This window comes from Natator depressus, chromosome 17, assembly GCF_965152275.1.
Source record: "Natator depressus isolate rNatDep1 chromosome 17, rNatDep2.hap1, whole genome shotgun sequence".
Classification (NCBI taxonomy): domain Eukaryota; kingdom Metazoa; phylum Chordata; order Testudines; family Cheloniidae; genus Natator; species Natator depressus.
The window spans coordinates 9,946,223-9,964,170 of NC_134250.1; the positions used below are offsets into that span (position 1 = coordinate 9,946,223).

The 17,948-nt window shown below is 49.1% G+C and overlaps 1 protein-coding gene across 6 annotated transcripts in view; it reads left to right on the top strand.

The window, feature by feature from the left end:
• The first annotated feature begins 3,060 nt into the window (after positions 1-3,060).
• Positions 3,061-17,948, top strand: part of SGSM2 (small G protein signaling modulator 2) — a 144,088-nt gene continuing 129,200 nt past the window's right edge. For all 6 annotated transcript variants that reach the window (XM_074974846.1, XM_074974849.1, XM_074974848.1 and 3 more), the window contains exon 1: positions 3,061-3,159. In XM_074974846.1, the coding sequence (XP_074830947.1) occupies positions 3,103-3,159 (57 nt within the window). In that variant the 5' untranslated portion in view covers positions 3,061-3,102. The remainder of the gene's footprint in view (positions 3,160-17,948) is intronic.

Sequence of the window (17,948 nt, forward strand, 5' to 3'; positions counted from 1 at the left end):
AAGTGAGATTTTTTTTCACAGCTACTCCTGCAAGATGCATTGACTGTCTAGAATGGTGCATCCTTTTTGGCGCTGTCTTAACCGTCTTGGGCATGTGTTCATTCACCTAGCAGCTTAATTTAGCTGCCTCTTTTGCTGCTGGCACCTGTGTATTTTTTTTGTAGCCACCTGGTTGAGATTTCTAGCCTGAGTGTGGTTGGTATAGGAAGGAGCCTTTCCTCACTTCAACTGTTTTGTTCTTCCTTTCCTTCTAATGTCGGCAGTCTGGGTTTGCTACAATGTCAGACTCCCCCTATCGCTACTGCGTCATCGGTTCCAACCTCGGCCACAAATTACCATTGGTTCCCATAGTCCTCATGGAGAACTTGCTTATTCATGATTTGGCAGCTTCTACCCCGGCTTTACGAGGTGGACTTGGACATTATAAAACTCAAGAGCATGATGGCCTGAAGCACCGTAAGAATTCATGCTCTCCCTCCACTACCTGCTCCTGTGGCCTACTTGTTGGGTGGGGCGGTGGTTCCTCGTGATTGGGGGATGTGTGTTACTCCTCTGCATCTACTTTGTCGTCATCAAGCTTCCACAGAGATGTGTAATTTGCCACACAGATTGGGAAGCTGCTATTTTTTTCCTCTTCCGCCTCCGCTAATAGGGTTTCCATCTGTCACGTGCTCTGCTCCTCTATGCAGTCCAGATCAAGTTGCTCCCAACATGAAGACTCTTCCATTCTCCTGAATATTGTATAGTGTGGTCAGTTGTCTCCAATGAGGATCTAAGTAGGCATGATATATTATGCACATTCCAGTAATAGCTAGAGCCCCCAACAGATTTGGCCCCATTGCGCTAGGCACTGTACATTTTCAGAGATGGTCCTGCCCCACAGATTCCTAATTTCAGCTTTAGAAAAGCAAGCTTTTCTAAAACCCAAGTTCAGTAGAAATATTTCCATTTTTTTTAAAAAAAAGACATCTGTCACTTAAAGATAAATATTCCCTGCAGTTTTGTGATCAAAATGTTGTTGTTCTACCAGGATCTGAAAGTGAAATTGACCTTGAATCAAAGTGAAACTGACTAGTCCTCTGTAATGGCCAAGATGACATTAAAACATGATAAAGTCTTTACAAATGTAATTTCTTTTAAATTTCAATTAAATCTAAAGTGTTAGCAAGACAGGTACTTTTTTTTTTTTTAACCTTACTGCACTGCCCTTTTAAAAAAACAAGCAAAAAAAACCCTGCCCCTGTAGCATATGGTGAATATTTAAGCTTCTTTGAATTTTTCTAAGTCATAGCCTGTCCTCGGGTCCAGGTTTGCTCACTTGCTTTGTTTGGAATGAGTACAGCTCATTTCAGGCAATTAGTTAGCAATAGCTTTTTGGCAAAGGATGGAAGTGTAAGAAACGTGAGGGGAGACCGAAGGTTCTAGGTACAGATACTTGCTACTTGTTTTGACTCTTTCAAAAAGCCTCAGCTGAGCTGCAAAGGCCCTGTTAGCACGCTTCGTTTGAAGCTGGGCCGAGCGTTTATTGCAAACAGGTGGCGCCAGTTTCCTTGGCAATTTTACAAGGAGGAGGTGGGGTGAGGCTACTGTTTCTGGCCCCGGTAGGGGCGAGAGCAAAACGTGAGAGGACCAACAGGTCTAACTTTCTGTTGAGAGCAGAAAGCCGTTTGTATGAATTGGGTCGCGGGTATAGAACATCCTGCTGGGTGTTGAGTGAGAGTTGGTAAATCTGCTAATTTAACTCAAGGGCCTTGATTTTATTTATTTTATTTTATTTTTGCAATGGGATTGCCCACCACGGACTTCGGGGTCTGCGGTTACTGGCAGATCGAGCAGAGAAAGCAGCTGTTCAGGGAGAACAAATCCTCTGCCTCCCGTCTCCAACACCTCACGCGAACGAGAGCGAGGGGCAGGCAGGGGGGCGATGCCCTTAGTACAGAATGTACAGACCTGGCTTGTACATTTCACGCAGGGATTCGAACCCGCCGCACCCTTCGTTGCTGTAGTTACCATGGAACGCTCCCCAACTCAGAGTTCGACAGGGGAACGTTGGGTCGCTAGCTGCCGGGGGGCGGGGCCAGATGGTAGGGCCGAGGGCCTCAGGGATTCTGAGTTTCTTTGTGGGGGGGGGGGAAGCTGCGTGTCGTTTTATTGTTGCCTTCTAGTGACTAAATCAGCAGGAAATGTCAGTAAACAGATTTCTGCAGCCTGGGGGGTGGGGGGGAGTCTGCTCCGCTGCTCTGGGCTGAGCAAGGCCGCGGGCGGGTGCCGTTCCTGGGGTTTTGCGTTTGTTACACGGAAGGGGTTTAAACATAAAATAATTTCCCCTTCTCCTCCCCCCTTCCCCCCCCCCGCCCCAATTCGCGTGCAACGTGACTGTGCACCAGTGCCGGTGTCTTGCAGGGGCAGCCCTTGTTTCAGAAACGCGCCGCGCAGCCTCCTCTGGGGGGCTTGGTGGGTTTCAGCCGCCGCGGCGCAGAAGCCCCCCCCACACACACACACCCCGGGTTTTATTCCCGCTTGATGCACGCCTCCCCCCCCCCCCCCCCCGGTGCAACCAGCTTCCCCGGCTTGAAGGTGCCTTTAGCTCTGGTCTCCGCCTCCCAAACCCCGCCGCTTTGTTTTCCCTTCCCGGCGGGCAGGGGCGAGCAGCGCTTGTTCCCGAGGCGGGGGGGGCGCTTCCCCCTTGCTCAGGGCCCCCTTGCTGCTGATCCTTCCCAGCTGCGGGGGGGGCGCTCATCCCCAGCGGGGGGTGGGGGCGGATCGCGCCTGCTGGTTGCCAAGGTGCTGCCGGCTCCGGGCGTTTGCAGGTGTAACCCCCCCCACCCCCCCGGTATCACACTGTATTGTTGCCAAATAATCCCTCCCGGGGGCGGGGGCCGGGCCAGGAGTCTGACGTCAGGCCGGAGGCTGGGAAGATGGCTGCGGAGAGGCGCCCAGTGCGGCGGCGGTGGCGGCAGCGGGAGCCGCCCGGGCAGCGGCGTGGCTCTGCTGGGCTGGAGGGTGCGTGGCTGGGCCCCCGGGGCCAGGCCCCCGCCCCGGCCGCAGCGCGCTGAGCCCCCGGGGCCGGCGGGGCCCCCGGCGGCAGCCCTGGCCCCAGCCATGAGCGGCTCGGGGGACGCGGCGAAGGAGAAATTGCTGTGGAACGTCAAGAAGGAGGTGAGAGCCCCGGGGGGGTGTCCCCGGCCCTGGGGGGGGGCTGCGGGGTTCGGCCGGGGGGGTCCCCGCCCGGGGTTCGGCCGGGCAGCGCCAAGTTCCCGGCCCGGGCCCCGGCCCCTGGCGGAGCAGGGGGCATAACGGGGAGCAGTGAAAGCTGCCCCCCCCCCAGTCTGGGGATCAGGGGGTGCCCCGTTTGCAGTGCCAGCCCCCCGTGGGCAGCGGGGAGGGACGGAGGTCTGTGCTGGCCGGGGGAGAAATCGGTGCACCGGGGGTCTGGCGCCAAGGACACACCGGTGCCACAAGGGGGCTGTGGCCGAGGCCAGACACCCCCCCCCTCCTGTCCCCAGCGCTTTTGGGGGATCAGTGAACCCCCCAGACTCTTCCCGCAGTGGCTGGGGGAGGAAGCGGTGCAACACCCCCACCCAGCGCCTGTCTGCCCTGGGGAGGGTCAGTGGAATGAACATCAAGGGGCTCCCCCCCTACCCCCCAGCAACTCCTTAAACTAGGGTGGGGGGTGAGCCTGGGCAGTGAGAGGAGAGAGAGCTGGGTTGGGGGAGACATGCCCGGTTAGCTCAGGGGGCAGCCCAGGCTCAGCGGGAAGGGGAAAAACTCCCCCCCCCCCCGCCTCCAGTGACACTCCCACAGTAATGGGGGATCAGAGACCGGCTCATTCATAAAAGAAAGATGGAGACGTGCCCAGAATGGTGCCGCTTCCGGATCCTTACAGCAGCGTCTTGACCTGGCCCCGTGTAGGCTCTTCGGGGCAGGGACTGGCTCACGCTGGGGGTGGTTTAATCGGTGCTGGATACAATGGAGTTCGGGCGCAGCTAGCGGGCAGCCGGGCCCAGGAGCTCTGCCGGGGGCAGGCGTGCGTGGGGCGCTTCTGTCGTTCCTCCATTTGTGCCACCTGCTGTGGGTTAGATCGGAAGCGCCGCCCCAGTAATGCCAATTGACGTCCACAGAGCCGCAGATGCTGGGCGTCTGCACCGGGGTGATCAGCCGAGACGAGCCCCTGGTCAGGCTCTCGCTGGAATCAGTCGCGGAGCAAGCTCAGGCCTGAGAATGATGTCCCGAGGCTCCAATCCTGCAAATAACGACACCCATGCCAATTGGGAGGCGCTGGCAGGGCGAACGCCCCCTACCCCCCACAAGGTTATTGCCCTTAAGGTTCCGTACGCGGCGGAGTCGGGGGCAGCCGTGACCTCAGACCGCCCTAGCAGCAGCTGGGCTGATTGAGTACAGGACCCCTTTAGGCAGGGGTCACACACGAAATCAGTAAAAAGAAAAGCAGTACTTGTGGCACCTTAGAGACTAACCAATTTATCTGAGCATAAGCTTTCGTGAGCTACAGCTCACTTCATCAGATGCATACTGTGGAAAGTGTAGAAGATCTTTTATACACACAAAGCATGAAAAAATACCTCCCCCCCACCCCACTCTCCTGCTGGCAATGGCTTATCTAAAGTGATCACTCTCCTTACAATGTGTATGATAATCAAGTTGGGCCATTTCCAGCACAAATCCAGGTTTTCTCCTCCCCCCCCCCCCCCCCCACACACACACACAAACCCACTCTCCTGCTGGTAATAGCTTATCTAAAGTGACCACTCTCCTTACAATGTGTATGATAATCAAGGTGGAAATGATAAACCATTTCCAGCAAAATCCAGGGTTTAACAAGAACATCTGGGGGGGCGGGGGCGGGGGGGGGGGGTTAGGAAAAAACAAGGGGAAATAGGTTACCTATAGTGCGACTGGAGCAGTCCAGAGCGTTGCTTCGGCTGCATGGCCAAAGTGCTGCTGAAATTTGTCCTGGCTGATCCACTATACAGACGGAAGAGGGGCTAGCCCATGTTGCAACCTGGCACATGAGGGCAGGGGCCTGTTCCTGTTCAGGAGTCCACCGACACTGTGCCGGTAAAAGAGAGGGGAGACTCCCTAGCCGGGGGACTGAGCGGGGATGAGAACAGCGTCCCTGCTGGTAGCAGGGACTGGAATTTGCTCTCACTGCTAACCCCCAAGAAACGTCTGAATTGCCGCTCCTGACAGATGCCTAGCATTAATCGTGGGAGTTGTCCCGTTGACTTGAAGAGCGCACACCCATGAATGAAGTTTCCTATGGATTTAAGAGTTTGCAGGATTGGGACGTTAGGGCTTGTCTACACTTAAAACGTGGTAGCACTTCAGTGTAGACACTAACTACGGCAGCGGGAGTGTAGGTAGTCCACCTCCACACAGGCAGTAGCTCCGTCAATGGCAGAATTCTTCTGTCAGCCTAGTGCAGTCTCCATGGGAACTTAGGTTGACTTCACTACACTGCTCGGAGGTGTGGATTTTTCACACCCCTGAGCGACGTAGTTATGCCAATCTCATTTCCTAATGTAGACCAGGCCTTAGAGAGCGTAAAACATCACTGTCTGAGGTCAAGAACATGATCCAGGATCCTGTTTGTGAGAAATAGCACTGGGCGAGTTCTATTTATTCTTTCTATTTCAGGACTCATAGGCCCAGGGCCCTGTTGATCTAGGCACTGTGCAAACACAGAACAAAAAGACGGTCCCTGCCCCAAAGGTTTTACAATCTAAGTAAACGCTTTGGCCAAACGCTCCGGCTTTTGTTGCCAGTGAAAAATCAGGACATCGCTGCTGGATTTTTGGTCTCTTAAGTGACAGGTTTAATATTGCAACAAAAAATTACGCTTCTGATGTGATGAATTTGTTTAATCTATTTGCCAATAAGGCTGATAGAGTTAAGAGTTTGCCTAGAGTAAATAAAATAAAGCTCTGGCCAGATTGAATTAAAATCTAATTTCCCTCCAGGAGGCAATGAATGGGAAACAGAGGCTTTGTTCAGCTGCAATTGTTTAACCCTTTCTGTTACAGTTGCCTTTGTGACTTAGCAAAATAAGCAATCGAAGAATCTATCAGATCTGCCCAGTCAAATTACTGAAGTTCATTTCATAATTGTGTTCCGAAAGGTGGCACTAGTGGGGCCAAAGTGCGGCTGCAGTTCTTAGCAAAAACTTTACCGAGCTGCCTCTCCACTTCAAGAAAGGAAATTTTGGAGAGTTGCATCTAATGTAGTCTAATCTATTGGTTTTATACTGCTGCAGTGTCCGAGCCCCTTCTGTGTAAAATCAGTAGCAATAATAAAGTTTCTAGTGTATTTCGTAAAGGGGTCATTTTGGGGTCCAGTGGCTGGAAGATGAAGTTGAGACAAATTCAACCTTGAAATAAGACTTAATTTCCGGGCAGCGAGGGTAGCTAAACATTGGAACAGTTTATCAGGGGAGGTGGTGAACTCACCATCACTTGAAGTCTTTAAAATGAGATGAGCTATCTTCTTAGAACATGGGTTTTAATCCAGCTTCTGTGGGAGATTCTGCGGCCTGTGTGTGCAGGAGCTCTGACTGGATGGTTGTATGGTCTGTCCTGGTCTTGGAGTCTGAGAGTACCTCTGTTCGTTCCCTTCCTTCATGGGCCAGGGTGAAAACAGGAAGCTCTGCATTGCCCTCAATGTGCTCATAACTCTGCTTTAAAATAGTGACAATAATCAAATCAAATCTCATGCTTCAGGTAGATGCCTGCAAGGGTCAGGAAGGAAATTTTTTCCCCAACGCACAATTGGTCTGATCTGTTCTGGTCTTTTTCACCTTCCTCTTTCTTAAATGCTTGTCTGCTGTATCTTCATGGGGCCAGGGTCCGACTGATCACCAGATCTGGGATCAGGAAGGGATTTTTCTTACAGGTCAGATTGGCTGTGACCGTGTGTGTGTGGAGGAGGAGGGGGGAATAAGGCATGGGAGGGGGTTGCCTTCCTCTGCAGCATGGGATATGGATCACTTGCTGCGATCATATGGGCATATCTCATCTAATCAATCCCCTGCTGTTGCAGAGGCCTTGGGCATTGGTGGCACCTCAATCTCTCCTGTTCTGTGCCTGTGTCACAGTTAAGTCTAACTCAAGTTACTGGGCCTCATGTAGGGGTATCTGGGTGCAATTTAATGGTCTGTGATATACAGGAGGTCAGACGAGTGATCTAATGGTCCCGTTTGCCCTTAAGCTCTATGAAACTACGAATCTGGCCGTAACTCACTCTTTTGTATAGATAAAGCTTTTATAAATCTCTCGACTCCTTTGTGGTATTACAAAAACATCACGTGGGTTTTTTTCTGTGTTTAGGAACAATGTTTTTGGACATTCACATCTCATAATGACGCTTCTTATCGTTATGTGGTAGTTTGCCTAAACGTTTGTACGGCCGTGATCCGCTCTTGCTTAAATTAAATTAAGAAGGCTTGATCCTGCGTTCTTCGGGCACCCACAGTTCCCTGCGCTTTCAGCGATTGTGCAAGGATTGGGTCCAAAGCATGACCACGAGGGGAGGGGTTTGTTTGGGGAGAGGCTAAAAAAGGCCAGTTTTGGAATCTGGGGAACCAGGGGTTAATTACCCCTGTATTCTGTGTTGGGGTAGTTTAAACCAGCATGAATCAGAATTGTATCCACATGAAATGGTGGGGAACAGACAATATTCCATTATCAAAGGCAACAATCTAGCACGTGATTAGTCATCCTCTGCATTTATCAATATTGTCACTAGCTAAATTAAAATATCTATAAGAATTTAGGGACTAGCAGACTGGATCACACCCAAGGTCCGGTTAATCCAGTATCCAGTCTCTAACAGAGGCCTGTACCAGTTGTTTCAGAGGAAGTTGCAAGACACCCTGCAGGAGGCAATTAGGGGTTAGCCTGCCCACAGGGAAGATTTCCTCCTGACCCACATTAGTAAGAGATTGTATTAAGCCCTGAAGCATGAGGTTTTATGTCCCTTTCAAAACTCTTATAGTCTCCAACCAATTACAGTCATCTGACTGCGGTTTTGATCTTGACAGCGGCAAAGATAAGAGAGATTTCAGCACTATCTTGACTTGACAGCCCAGAAAAATGGCTCTATTGATACGGAGACAGAACTGGGCGTTGAACGAGGCTCAGTGATGAAGCCATGGCTGAGCCGAAGTCAGCTTGCTTGTTGTAACTAATTAAGAATCTTAGTGGGGCTGGAGTTGCAAGGTTCCTGCTTCGTGCTTCTTCTTTTCCCTGACAAACCCGTCCTCCCGTGGTGCTAGTTTCACCCGTTGTTGTACAACAGACAGTTGCTCTTCCTCTGAACTGTATGAATAAAACCGGTGTCTTAAGACACAGCCTGTCTGTGGCATGTCTACCTTGTGTTGGGTCCAGGAAGCCCTGTCGTGCGGAGCTGGACAGATGCCCAGACTCTTCTCTGCATAATTAATAAGGACGTTTGGGATATGACCGTTCCTGCCAGTTCTACGTTAGAGATGGAAAGGACCTATCAGCTCAGCTGATGTTTGAGCAACAGCATATTTGCGGTTTGTGAATAAGGCAGTAAGAAAACTATGAGCATGACTGGTCTTGGGCAACCGGTTGCGCGTCGTTGGGCCGCACCCGTATCTTGCCCTGTACCTGGCTTCTCTGCCTGTTTCCCTCAGCCGGGCTTTTGTGCTGATTTCCATTCTCCTCTGCTGTGCATGACGCATGTCAAATGCTTTTGCCTTCTTTGTACTAAACCAATCTTAGAACGTGGATGTTCTGGGGGGGGGAGTGCAGGACTGGGAACCAGGAACGCCTGAGTTCTGCTGTCAGCTCAGACTCATCCTCCCTCCGTGTCCTTGGGCAAGTCACTTAACCTCCCTGGGCTAAAGAGGGATGATAGCATTGGCCTTCCAGGCGCACTTAACATCAGGTTATGTAAGGTGCTTTGAAAGTGCCAGGTATTACTGGTCTAAGTGCCACCTATTATTGCTCCTGGACGTTCTTCTGGGGGTTCAGGTGCAGTATAATGTGTCGTCCCCCCTATCCCCCCCCAGTAATGCCTGCAGCCTGGCCTGCTCCTGAGTAGAGCCGCATGAAATGCCTTTTATTTTGTATAACTTTTCATTTTATTTTTTGGGAATTTCGTTTTGTTTCTTTTTATCCCGGGAGGGGGGGAGTCGAGGATCAGTTCCTGCCCTGGAGGGGGTGGGAGGTGCTGGGGGAGTGAGTGGCAGAGCAAGCCAGCCCTGCATTCATCCTGCAGTGGTGGCACCTGCCCCACCCATTGCAGCCTGGTGCACAGGGTCACAGCACCACCCAGGTTTGGCCTGGCTTCCCCTCTGTCATGATGATGGGCTGCGGGGCGCGAGGGGGAGGCCAGATCTGAGCAAGTGGTGCTGCAACCCTAGCTCGCGATCTCCAGAGTGGGGAGTCGGGCCCAGCCCCAAGGGACAGGAGCTGCAGTAGCGAGTGCTGCGGGGGGCGCTTTATACGTTGTTGTTTGTGTTGATTTGTATTTGCAAAAGACCCAGAGCTTGGCTCCTCAGTGCAGAACTCTCTTCGCGCAGACTTGATACCCCGCCTGGCAATTTGCTTTGGTGCCAGTGGCATGGTAAATATCCCGGCAGTCTGTAGCTTCACAAACGGTAGCTGTTCAGCTGTTACATGGACGTGGGGGGAAGGCCGACGGAAGGGAGTGAAAAGCGGGGGAGGTCAGGTGGCAGAGTAGAAGGGCACAGATTCATGGCCGGAATCCAAACCCCAGGGTTGGTTTGTAACGTGCAGGTGGGGCCCTGCCATTAGACGAGGCCAGACAAATCCCCACTTCTGAACAGCCACACATGTTGGGTTGTTTGAAACCCAGACCTGAATCTCTTTACTGGAGCCCATCTTTAATGTACAGGTGTTCTGCTGGGATGATATTGGGTTCACTGCATACTCAGGATGGGGAAAAGCCCAGCATCATTCTAACAGTAATGCTTAGCTCTGATTATATAGCCTTCTTATCTAGAGATCTCTAAGTTCCTTATAAAGAAGGGTAAGTATTTATTATCCCCATTTTACAGATGGTGAAACCAAGGCACAAAACTGGATGTAATTTGAGCAAGGAGCCACAACAGTGCCAGAGCCCAGATATCGTGATTCCCAGCCCAGTGCTGTATCCACTAGCCCAAATGTCTCTTAGCCTCAATCTTCCCCTGAAATTACAGTATATGATGCTGTGTTGCTTAAAACATGCTGTCATTTTCATTGGATCAAACTTTGGGGGCAGTAGGAGAGGGAAAAGGACAGGGTAGATTTGATTTAAATCAAAATGATTTGATCATCGTGATTAAATCGAGTCTTCCTGACTAGTGATTTAAATCGTTTTCTACATAAAAGCACATTCTTGTTGGTGGTTATAACCTTAATACATATTCTTCACAACTCAGAGATAGATGTAGGTTTCATTTTTAGAAGGTACACACTATACATTTTTAAACAGTGATTTATTTTGAAAACTTTTCAGATTAGTTTTACAGCTATATCGGAAAATGAATGAATGATTGTTTGGTTATTTCATTTACCACAGGTAATTGAAGCAGATATTTATGAAGTTATTGGGAGGTGAACTATCTCCACTCCAACAGGATGATCATTAACATTTGGACGATTTTCTTGCCATGTTGTATTAGGAGGAGAACATCACCAGACAGACATTTACATTGTTTTATTTAACTAAAACAACAACATTATGTATTCTGGATTGTTTTCTTTAACAGAAAACATATAATATTTTAACAAAACAAGCATATGTCCCTCGCTCCTCGCATTTATCTCCAGACTTCTCCTTGTCCAGATCTATTCCGCCCCCCGCAATCTTCTATTCATTGAACTTTTTGAAACTTTGCACTTTTAGAGAGACGTAAGGGATTGACTTTGTGTACACAAATCTGCAGAGGGACACTAGAGTTGACGTCTGTTATTTCTCACCTCTATATATTTATTTATTTTTTATTTAAAAATATTTTTGCTGTTAACAAGCATGTTATCTCTGGAGACACAAATCTACAGTTTGAGAACTGCAAAACTAAGCATCTCTGATGGTGTCTTCTAGACTGAGTGTGAGTCCCACGGGGTAGATAGAAAGATTAGCCTAAATAATCTATACAAAAGCCTGCGGAACCCCATAAGATTGGGTCCCTAATCCATGAACTGTTGAAACTCATTTACAAAACTTTTCTTAAACATTACATGAATATACTGTCTCATACTATAGAATTAGAATTTATAATCCCTATTCCATGATGAGATATCTTTGAGCTATAATGTATCTTAATTAAAATTATCTTTAGATAGGCTTTTTCCTCAAAAGGCATTTTATTAAAAAAATCCTATTTAAATAAAAAAAATCAGATTTTTTTGATTGATTTTTATCCATCCTGGAAGAGGAATAGCCATGTAGCCACTTAGGAGGCCTTGTGGCCTAGTAGATAAGGTAATTTTAGGCATTCAGGACTCCTGGGACACCGGAGACTTGGCTCCTATTCCCACCTCTGTAACTGGCCTGCTGAGTGACCTTAGGTGAGTGATTTCACCTCAGTTTCTCCATCTGTAAAACGGGGCTACTTAGACTGACCTTCTCTGTAAAGTGCTTTGAGATCTACTGATGAAAAGCCCTATACAACAGTATTATTCGTAGTGAGGTTCAGTCTGCTGCTATATCTTTTTGGAAGTGCTGTAGACATTAAAACTTTTTTTTAAACCTGTTTGTCCGATGACGTTCCAGCCCGCACGTATCTCTATGTTGTAAATGTCTTATTTCCCCCCACGCGACTGATGCTGTTGATTGAGTTTCTCTTTGATCACACTGAAGGTCATGTCGTCCATGCCTAGGGATAAACACATTTATCCACCGTACCCATGAGGTGAGGGCTGCTTTCCTGCTTGGATTCGCTTCTGTTGCTGATACGCTGGCCCCAGCTTTGGTTTGTATTTAGTCTTGTAATGTTGCTTTTGGAAACAGCTGCAGGTGTCTGGTGTCTTGTTTTGTTTTCTGGAGAATGTTGAAATGCTTTGTTGCTTTCCTGGCTTTAGCGCTCAGAGATATAGCATCGTAGTCAAGTTCTCACTGTCGGTTTATGATGGACTATATTAAAATTATATGGAAAATCTAAATGCGTTGCTTCCCACAACATGTCTTTTCGGTACTAGAGATACTGGGAGCAGACATGAACGGAAGGCAGTGTGGGCTAGTGATTAGAGCAGGGATCTGCGAGACGAGATCTGGGTTCTCTTACAGTTTGTCCTTGGGCATGTCACTTAAAATCTCTCTCTCTGCCCCTCAGTTTCTCTATTTGTGATCAGCGAGGAACTTGGTGTGCCACTGTGCTGTACTACGTATTTAATTGGGATACCACTGTGACAGCAAGGAATGAACTTAGATCCTTAAAAACAAAACAAAAACCCTACTACTAGAGTTGAAGAAAAATCTCCATTTTGCTATTAGCAGTATCCTCCTGCTCCTGAATCATAGACTTCTCCCACTTGAACTAAAAGAGAATCCCCGTTCACCGTTAGCGGTATAAGGCCTATTGCACAGTTGAGCAATTCTGATTTCATCCACTAGAGGCCAGTGGTGGTACATATTAACCAGTTCATTCCAATACTTGCCCACCTTCTTGAGGGCTCTTTTGAATGCCTCTGATGTAATGCCCATGTCTGCACAAAATATAATTGTGGGCAAATATCTGCAAGACGCGTTGGAGTCAAGGGAGAAAAACATCCAAAGCTCTGACCTGGAGTCCGATCAGCCTGATCCCAGGCGGAATTAAGTACAGGTGTATCAAGCTCTTTGTGAAGGGTTTTCTGGGAGAAATCAAAGGGATCGTCAGCCCGGTGATCTCTCTCCTCCCTGCTCGCAGTGGGAATCAGGACCCTGTTGAGCACCGCAGGAGACAAGGGGCTCCCAGCATTTCTGCTAATGGGAGTGCACATTCTCTGGATCCCCTCTTCCAAGCTTGCCTGCAGCGGGCTGCTGATTTGAAGGTGTTACCGCTGGCTTTAATAGGATGTCGTGAACGTTCCTGCTCAGAACGTGGCTCAGAAGGGACGTTACAGACCTTTAGATGAAAGCAAGAGCTGGAAGCTGCCTTGAAAAGGCTGCTGCAGCTTCTCACCTAATCGGGGCAGATTTTTATCTGGCCTCATGTATGAATGGGCTAAAAATAGGTAAGGACTGGAACAGGCTTCCAAGGAGATTGTGGAATCCCCTTCACTGAAGGTTTTTAAGAACAGGTTATACCATCACCCCTCAGGGACAGTGTGGATTTACGTGGTCCTGCCTCAGTGCAGGGGGGCTGGATTGGGTGACCCCCTTCCAGCCCTACATTTCTATGATTCTCTGACTTCATGCTGGGACTGAATTGCTGGCTACATTTGAACCAGAATCTTTTTGTTTGAATTCAGAGCCGTTGCTGGGCGCAGGGTGTTTTGGGCCCATGCCGTCCTCCTTTGCTTACCACCCGGATGTCTGGAGACGTGGGGCCTGTCGCTTTTCTCAGAGCCTTGTTCACGTGACTTGAGCAGCTGAGGAACATTACAGGAGAGTAAAGTTGCACGCAGCAGACTGAGCGAGCCAGCCTCGAAATCACTAATGTCCTGCTCTCCCCCAGGCAATACACTGACACGCTCTTTGTCTGGGATTCACAAAGTAGTGACACCTAGCTCTTGTACAGCGCGTCATGTCAGGAGATCTCAAGGCGGTTTACAAAGGGGATCAGTATCATTGTTCCTATTTTTATATAACAGCCGGTGTGCTTTGCCTCCTCCATACCGCATCTCAAGCAGAGCAAGCTTGCTTACGTGGTGTGGTTTGGCTGGGAGTGACTAGGTGGGGAAAGAAGCTCAAAGGATGGCAAGTGAAAACCAGCATGGAGCCCATGGCTTTAACTTTCATGTCACGAAACGACCCAGTGTATTTCCAGATGACACTGCCGTATGATGAGCGCTTTGGCCATTGACGTTGCATTGAAAGTGATGACTACAATCCAGGGCAAGTGGAAAGCTGGCACATGGTCCAGATTTTGGGTTTAAAGAGAGAGAGCCAGGAAGTTTAAGGCAAAATAGTGGGTTTTGTTCATACCTGTATCTGAGTGTATGAGTTTATATAAATATAATCATTTTCGTCTACTAAACAAATCAGTGACCTGTTTGTCTTAACCCAAACATTGTAATATCTGCCTAGTGCCTGAGTCTCTGAAAGTGAAACTGACTAGTTCATTTTTATGGTCCAAGCCAAATGGAAGTGTTGAAGGTAGATAGCATGTAGGATTTTAAGAGTTAGGGTGGGGCTTTCAAAGGCACCTACGTAACTTTCAGTGAGACTTTTGCTCCTAAATCATCTAAGTGCCTTTGAAAGTTCCACCCATAGTTTTCCTGTTTTGGGGTTTTTTTTAAAAAGCTTTGTTTTTAATCCACTTAAGTTTATATTATTATAGGGGAAGCTGGTAGTGACTCTGGTAGGTGGGTTGCCAAACACTTACCATTATAAAAGAATCTTGCAATATTTTTTTTAAGAGCTCTAACACCTCCATTGTTTGCAGCCTATGAAATTCAGCGCGGGGGAAGCCTTTGGCTAGAGAAGTGCCTTTTCTTTGTCCCGAGAAATTCCATTTAGGTTTTGCTGAGAGAGAAACTCAGACAAATCACCATGTCTACTCTCTGACTGCATTCCTTGAGAGAATTTTGGCTAAAACTGGTCAGTAAACAGGATGAATCTTTCATGAAATTTGGAGGGGGGAGGGGGAGACAACCTTAAATATAGCTTTAATTCTGCCCCCTTATGCATATGCATTGTGGTCCTGCCGTTAATTAGATTATCATATACTAATTTTTTCCAAAGGAACCCTGCTTCATTCAGTCACAGGATGGGCGCACCAGGGGTCAGAATTAAGGTTGCAAAGACAGCCTTAAATCTGGTGTTTTCTAGCTTTGGAATGCTCAACTTTGCAACCTAAATAATGTTCTTTGTGGATGTAATCATTAATCACACTCTGTGTAGAGGCTGCAACCAGAGTATTGGCACTGAACGTACACCGAGTAAGAGACAGCCTTTCCCCTGAAGATTTCATAGTCTACATAGACCGACAAAGGTTGAGAGGGGGAACAGAGACACAGGGATGTAAAGTGAGGGTTTGTCTACATGGTGCTTTAATCTACCCCGCAGGGGTGTAAATTTTAGTTCACTAAACGTTCCCTAATGTATGTCAATGTCGTTCCACGGGTGCACTGGGGAACTTTTAGTGTATGACGACAGGGTCAGCATGGGCCAATTAGTGTGCAACATGCTAGTGTGGATTGAAACTTACACCTCACTAAACCACGTATAGACGAGCGCTGACTTGCCCAAAGTCAAACCAGCCGGTCAGTGGCAGGGCCAGGAAGTGTCCCCCGATCTCCTGGCTCCCAGTCCAGTGCTCTTTCCACTAGATTGTGCTGCCTCTCAACAATGGTACATATGTAGGATTTCCAACCTGGCAGCATCACTTTATGTAGCTTGCAGTATAACTGCTAATGCCTGACTGTTAACATCACACATGTTGCTCTTGTATTCTCCTCTCCAGTCTCAAATAATGTGGTTACCTATCTCCATGGGGGCGTTCTCAAAGGCTGCTTCCCTTCACTCGCTCCTTAAAGCAGCAGTCCATTTCCCATGTCACATTATTTCCAAATCGCCTCAAACTTTAATGATCTTCTAATATTTTTTTTCACTGCTTATACTGAATCTATTGAAATTCAGTTCTCTTTTGTGCCAAGTGGTTTGAAATATATATATAAATATTTTATTTCCCGTAAAACCTTTCAGTTGAATCCTTTTGGAAAGGCTTACTAATGTATTTGCTTTTTTCGCGGGTGTTTCCACTGGTAAAGAATTTATTTTGTTGACTCTAGTAGAGAGAGAGATGTAATATAGTTTGAAGATTTGACTCAACTGGGCTTCATGCCGAGGCTGGCTATAAGTCTGTGTTTCAAACCCCTCTCTCTCTGCTGGAAAATCTGTTGTGAGAAGGAGGCCCATAAAGCAGGCTTTTTCCAGCTCCTTATTTGCTGCCTACTGAAATGGTGCTTTTGCCATGACTGTACTCAAACCAAGCTCTCGTTCCAGCTGGGAAACGAATATCAGAAGGATAACCTTAGCGGCTTCCCTCCTGAAAGATCCCAAAGCACTTTAGGAACTGGAATTGTTTTTCTTGCCACTGAAATGCAGCTGCTTCTAGGATGAACCATGGCATCTGTTTGACATCGCCCCCTGCAGTGCCAAGCAGCTCTTGAGCAGAGGAAGTGAAGAATTAGTCCAACTGAGACTGATGGAGTACTCAGTAATTACCCCAGCTGAAACTGGCCAGGATGCTGGGGTAAATGCTGCCTCTTGAAAGAAAAATGATGTGGATTTTAGACAACAGCAAGTGACCAGAAGCCCAGGTCTGGGTTTTGTCCCAAGCACCCGCAACGCTGCAGCGTCCTGTGATAGCCCTCCACCCTGGCGTGATGTATGGGGGGAGTGTCCCCTACTGAATCACCAAGCCTGTTTCCTGCAGCACCTCGGTGATCTTTGGAGCCCTCCAATCTGAGCACTAACCTGCTTGTAACTTGCCTAGTGTGAGTGGAGTTTCTGTGTCATGGCTCTTAAAAGCAGGCTTGTCACAGCTGTGGGAAACAAGACGAGCAACTTGTTCGTACGCTGTGTTCATATTCAGTCTTAGTGACCCAAACACAAGTGTGGGGTACATGGCACCCTACTGGCACCAGGCCTGTTTTGGGATCTACAGGGCTACCGAGAGTGCTAAGTAATTATTTAAGTAAGGCCCTGATCCAGACCCTTGCAACCCGACCTGAAGCCAGTGGGCCCCAACCTGCTCTGGCTCGGGCCAGGTCTTCTCCGATCCCCTCCTCCGGCCCATGGGGTCGGCACAGTGTCAGCTGTGTGCCCTGTTCCTGCCGGCGGCCGGCACCTTGCTTTGCTGTGTGCACTGCGGAGGGAGGGTGCCAACAAGCTGCAGGGCCTCTCGCTCCGCAGCGTGGGCGGGACACAGCAAGGTGGTGGTGGCCAGCAGGAATGGGGCACAGAGTCGCCACCGCGCCGACCCAGCTGTCAGGAGGCGGCCGAAGGAGGACTGTGGGCACGGGGCAGCAGGAAGCCCCCCCGCCGGGGGCCGACCCACAAACCTGAGGCAACGGCACTGACTCGGGTTTGGGGGGAGCTGCTGCCCTTCGGTGCGTGGTGCTGAGCCAGCGTGGGGAGCGGCCAGCTCGCTGGGTTGGGGAACAGGCTGTGGGAAGATGAAAGGGGCGGGGGGGGGAATTACCCCGGTGGCTCCGTGGAGGAAACAAAGTCAAGAAAATGGAGTCCAGGCCAGTGGTTAGACCCTTGCAGCTGGCCCCGGACCTGGACACGACAGGACCTGACTACAAGTGTCGGGTTTGGGTCAGGTATGAGAACAACATGACACACGGATCCGGTTTGGACTGGCCGTGATCTGGAGGGGTTTAAAAATAGGCCCGAGCAAACTTCTAATCCTGTACTGGCTTCCAGTGATTTCAGTGGCGCTGCTCGCCTGGGTGAAGTGAAGCATGTGAGTGTTTGCAGGAGCCGGGCCTTAGCCACTTGCGTTCCCCAGCTCCAGGGAAAAGAGGCTTTAGATTGTCCAGAAATGTTCATTTCTAGCAAATCCGGTTTCAGACCCTCCCTTTTAAAGGGTACAAACGGTGGGCCAGCTGCCCTCTGTTGGGCCAAGACACCTCCCTGCAGAAGTGGGCCGGCAGCACTGCCATGACAATCAGTAGATTTCTCTGTGTGGAAATCCTCAAGCCCGCTGTCGTCAAGGGATCAGGGCAGGGTTAGCTGCTTGCCAGGGGACGAGTTGTGCGAGGCCTCGGGAGCGATGAGAAATCGTGAATGATGGAGGGACTCCG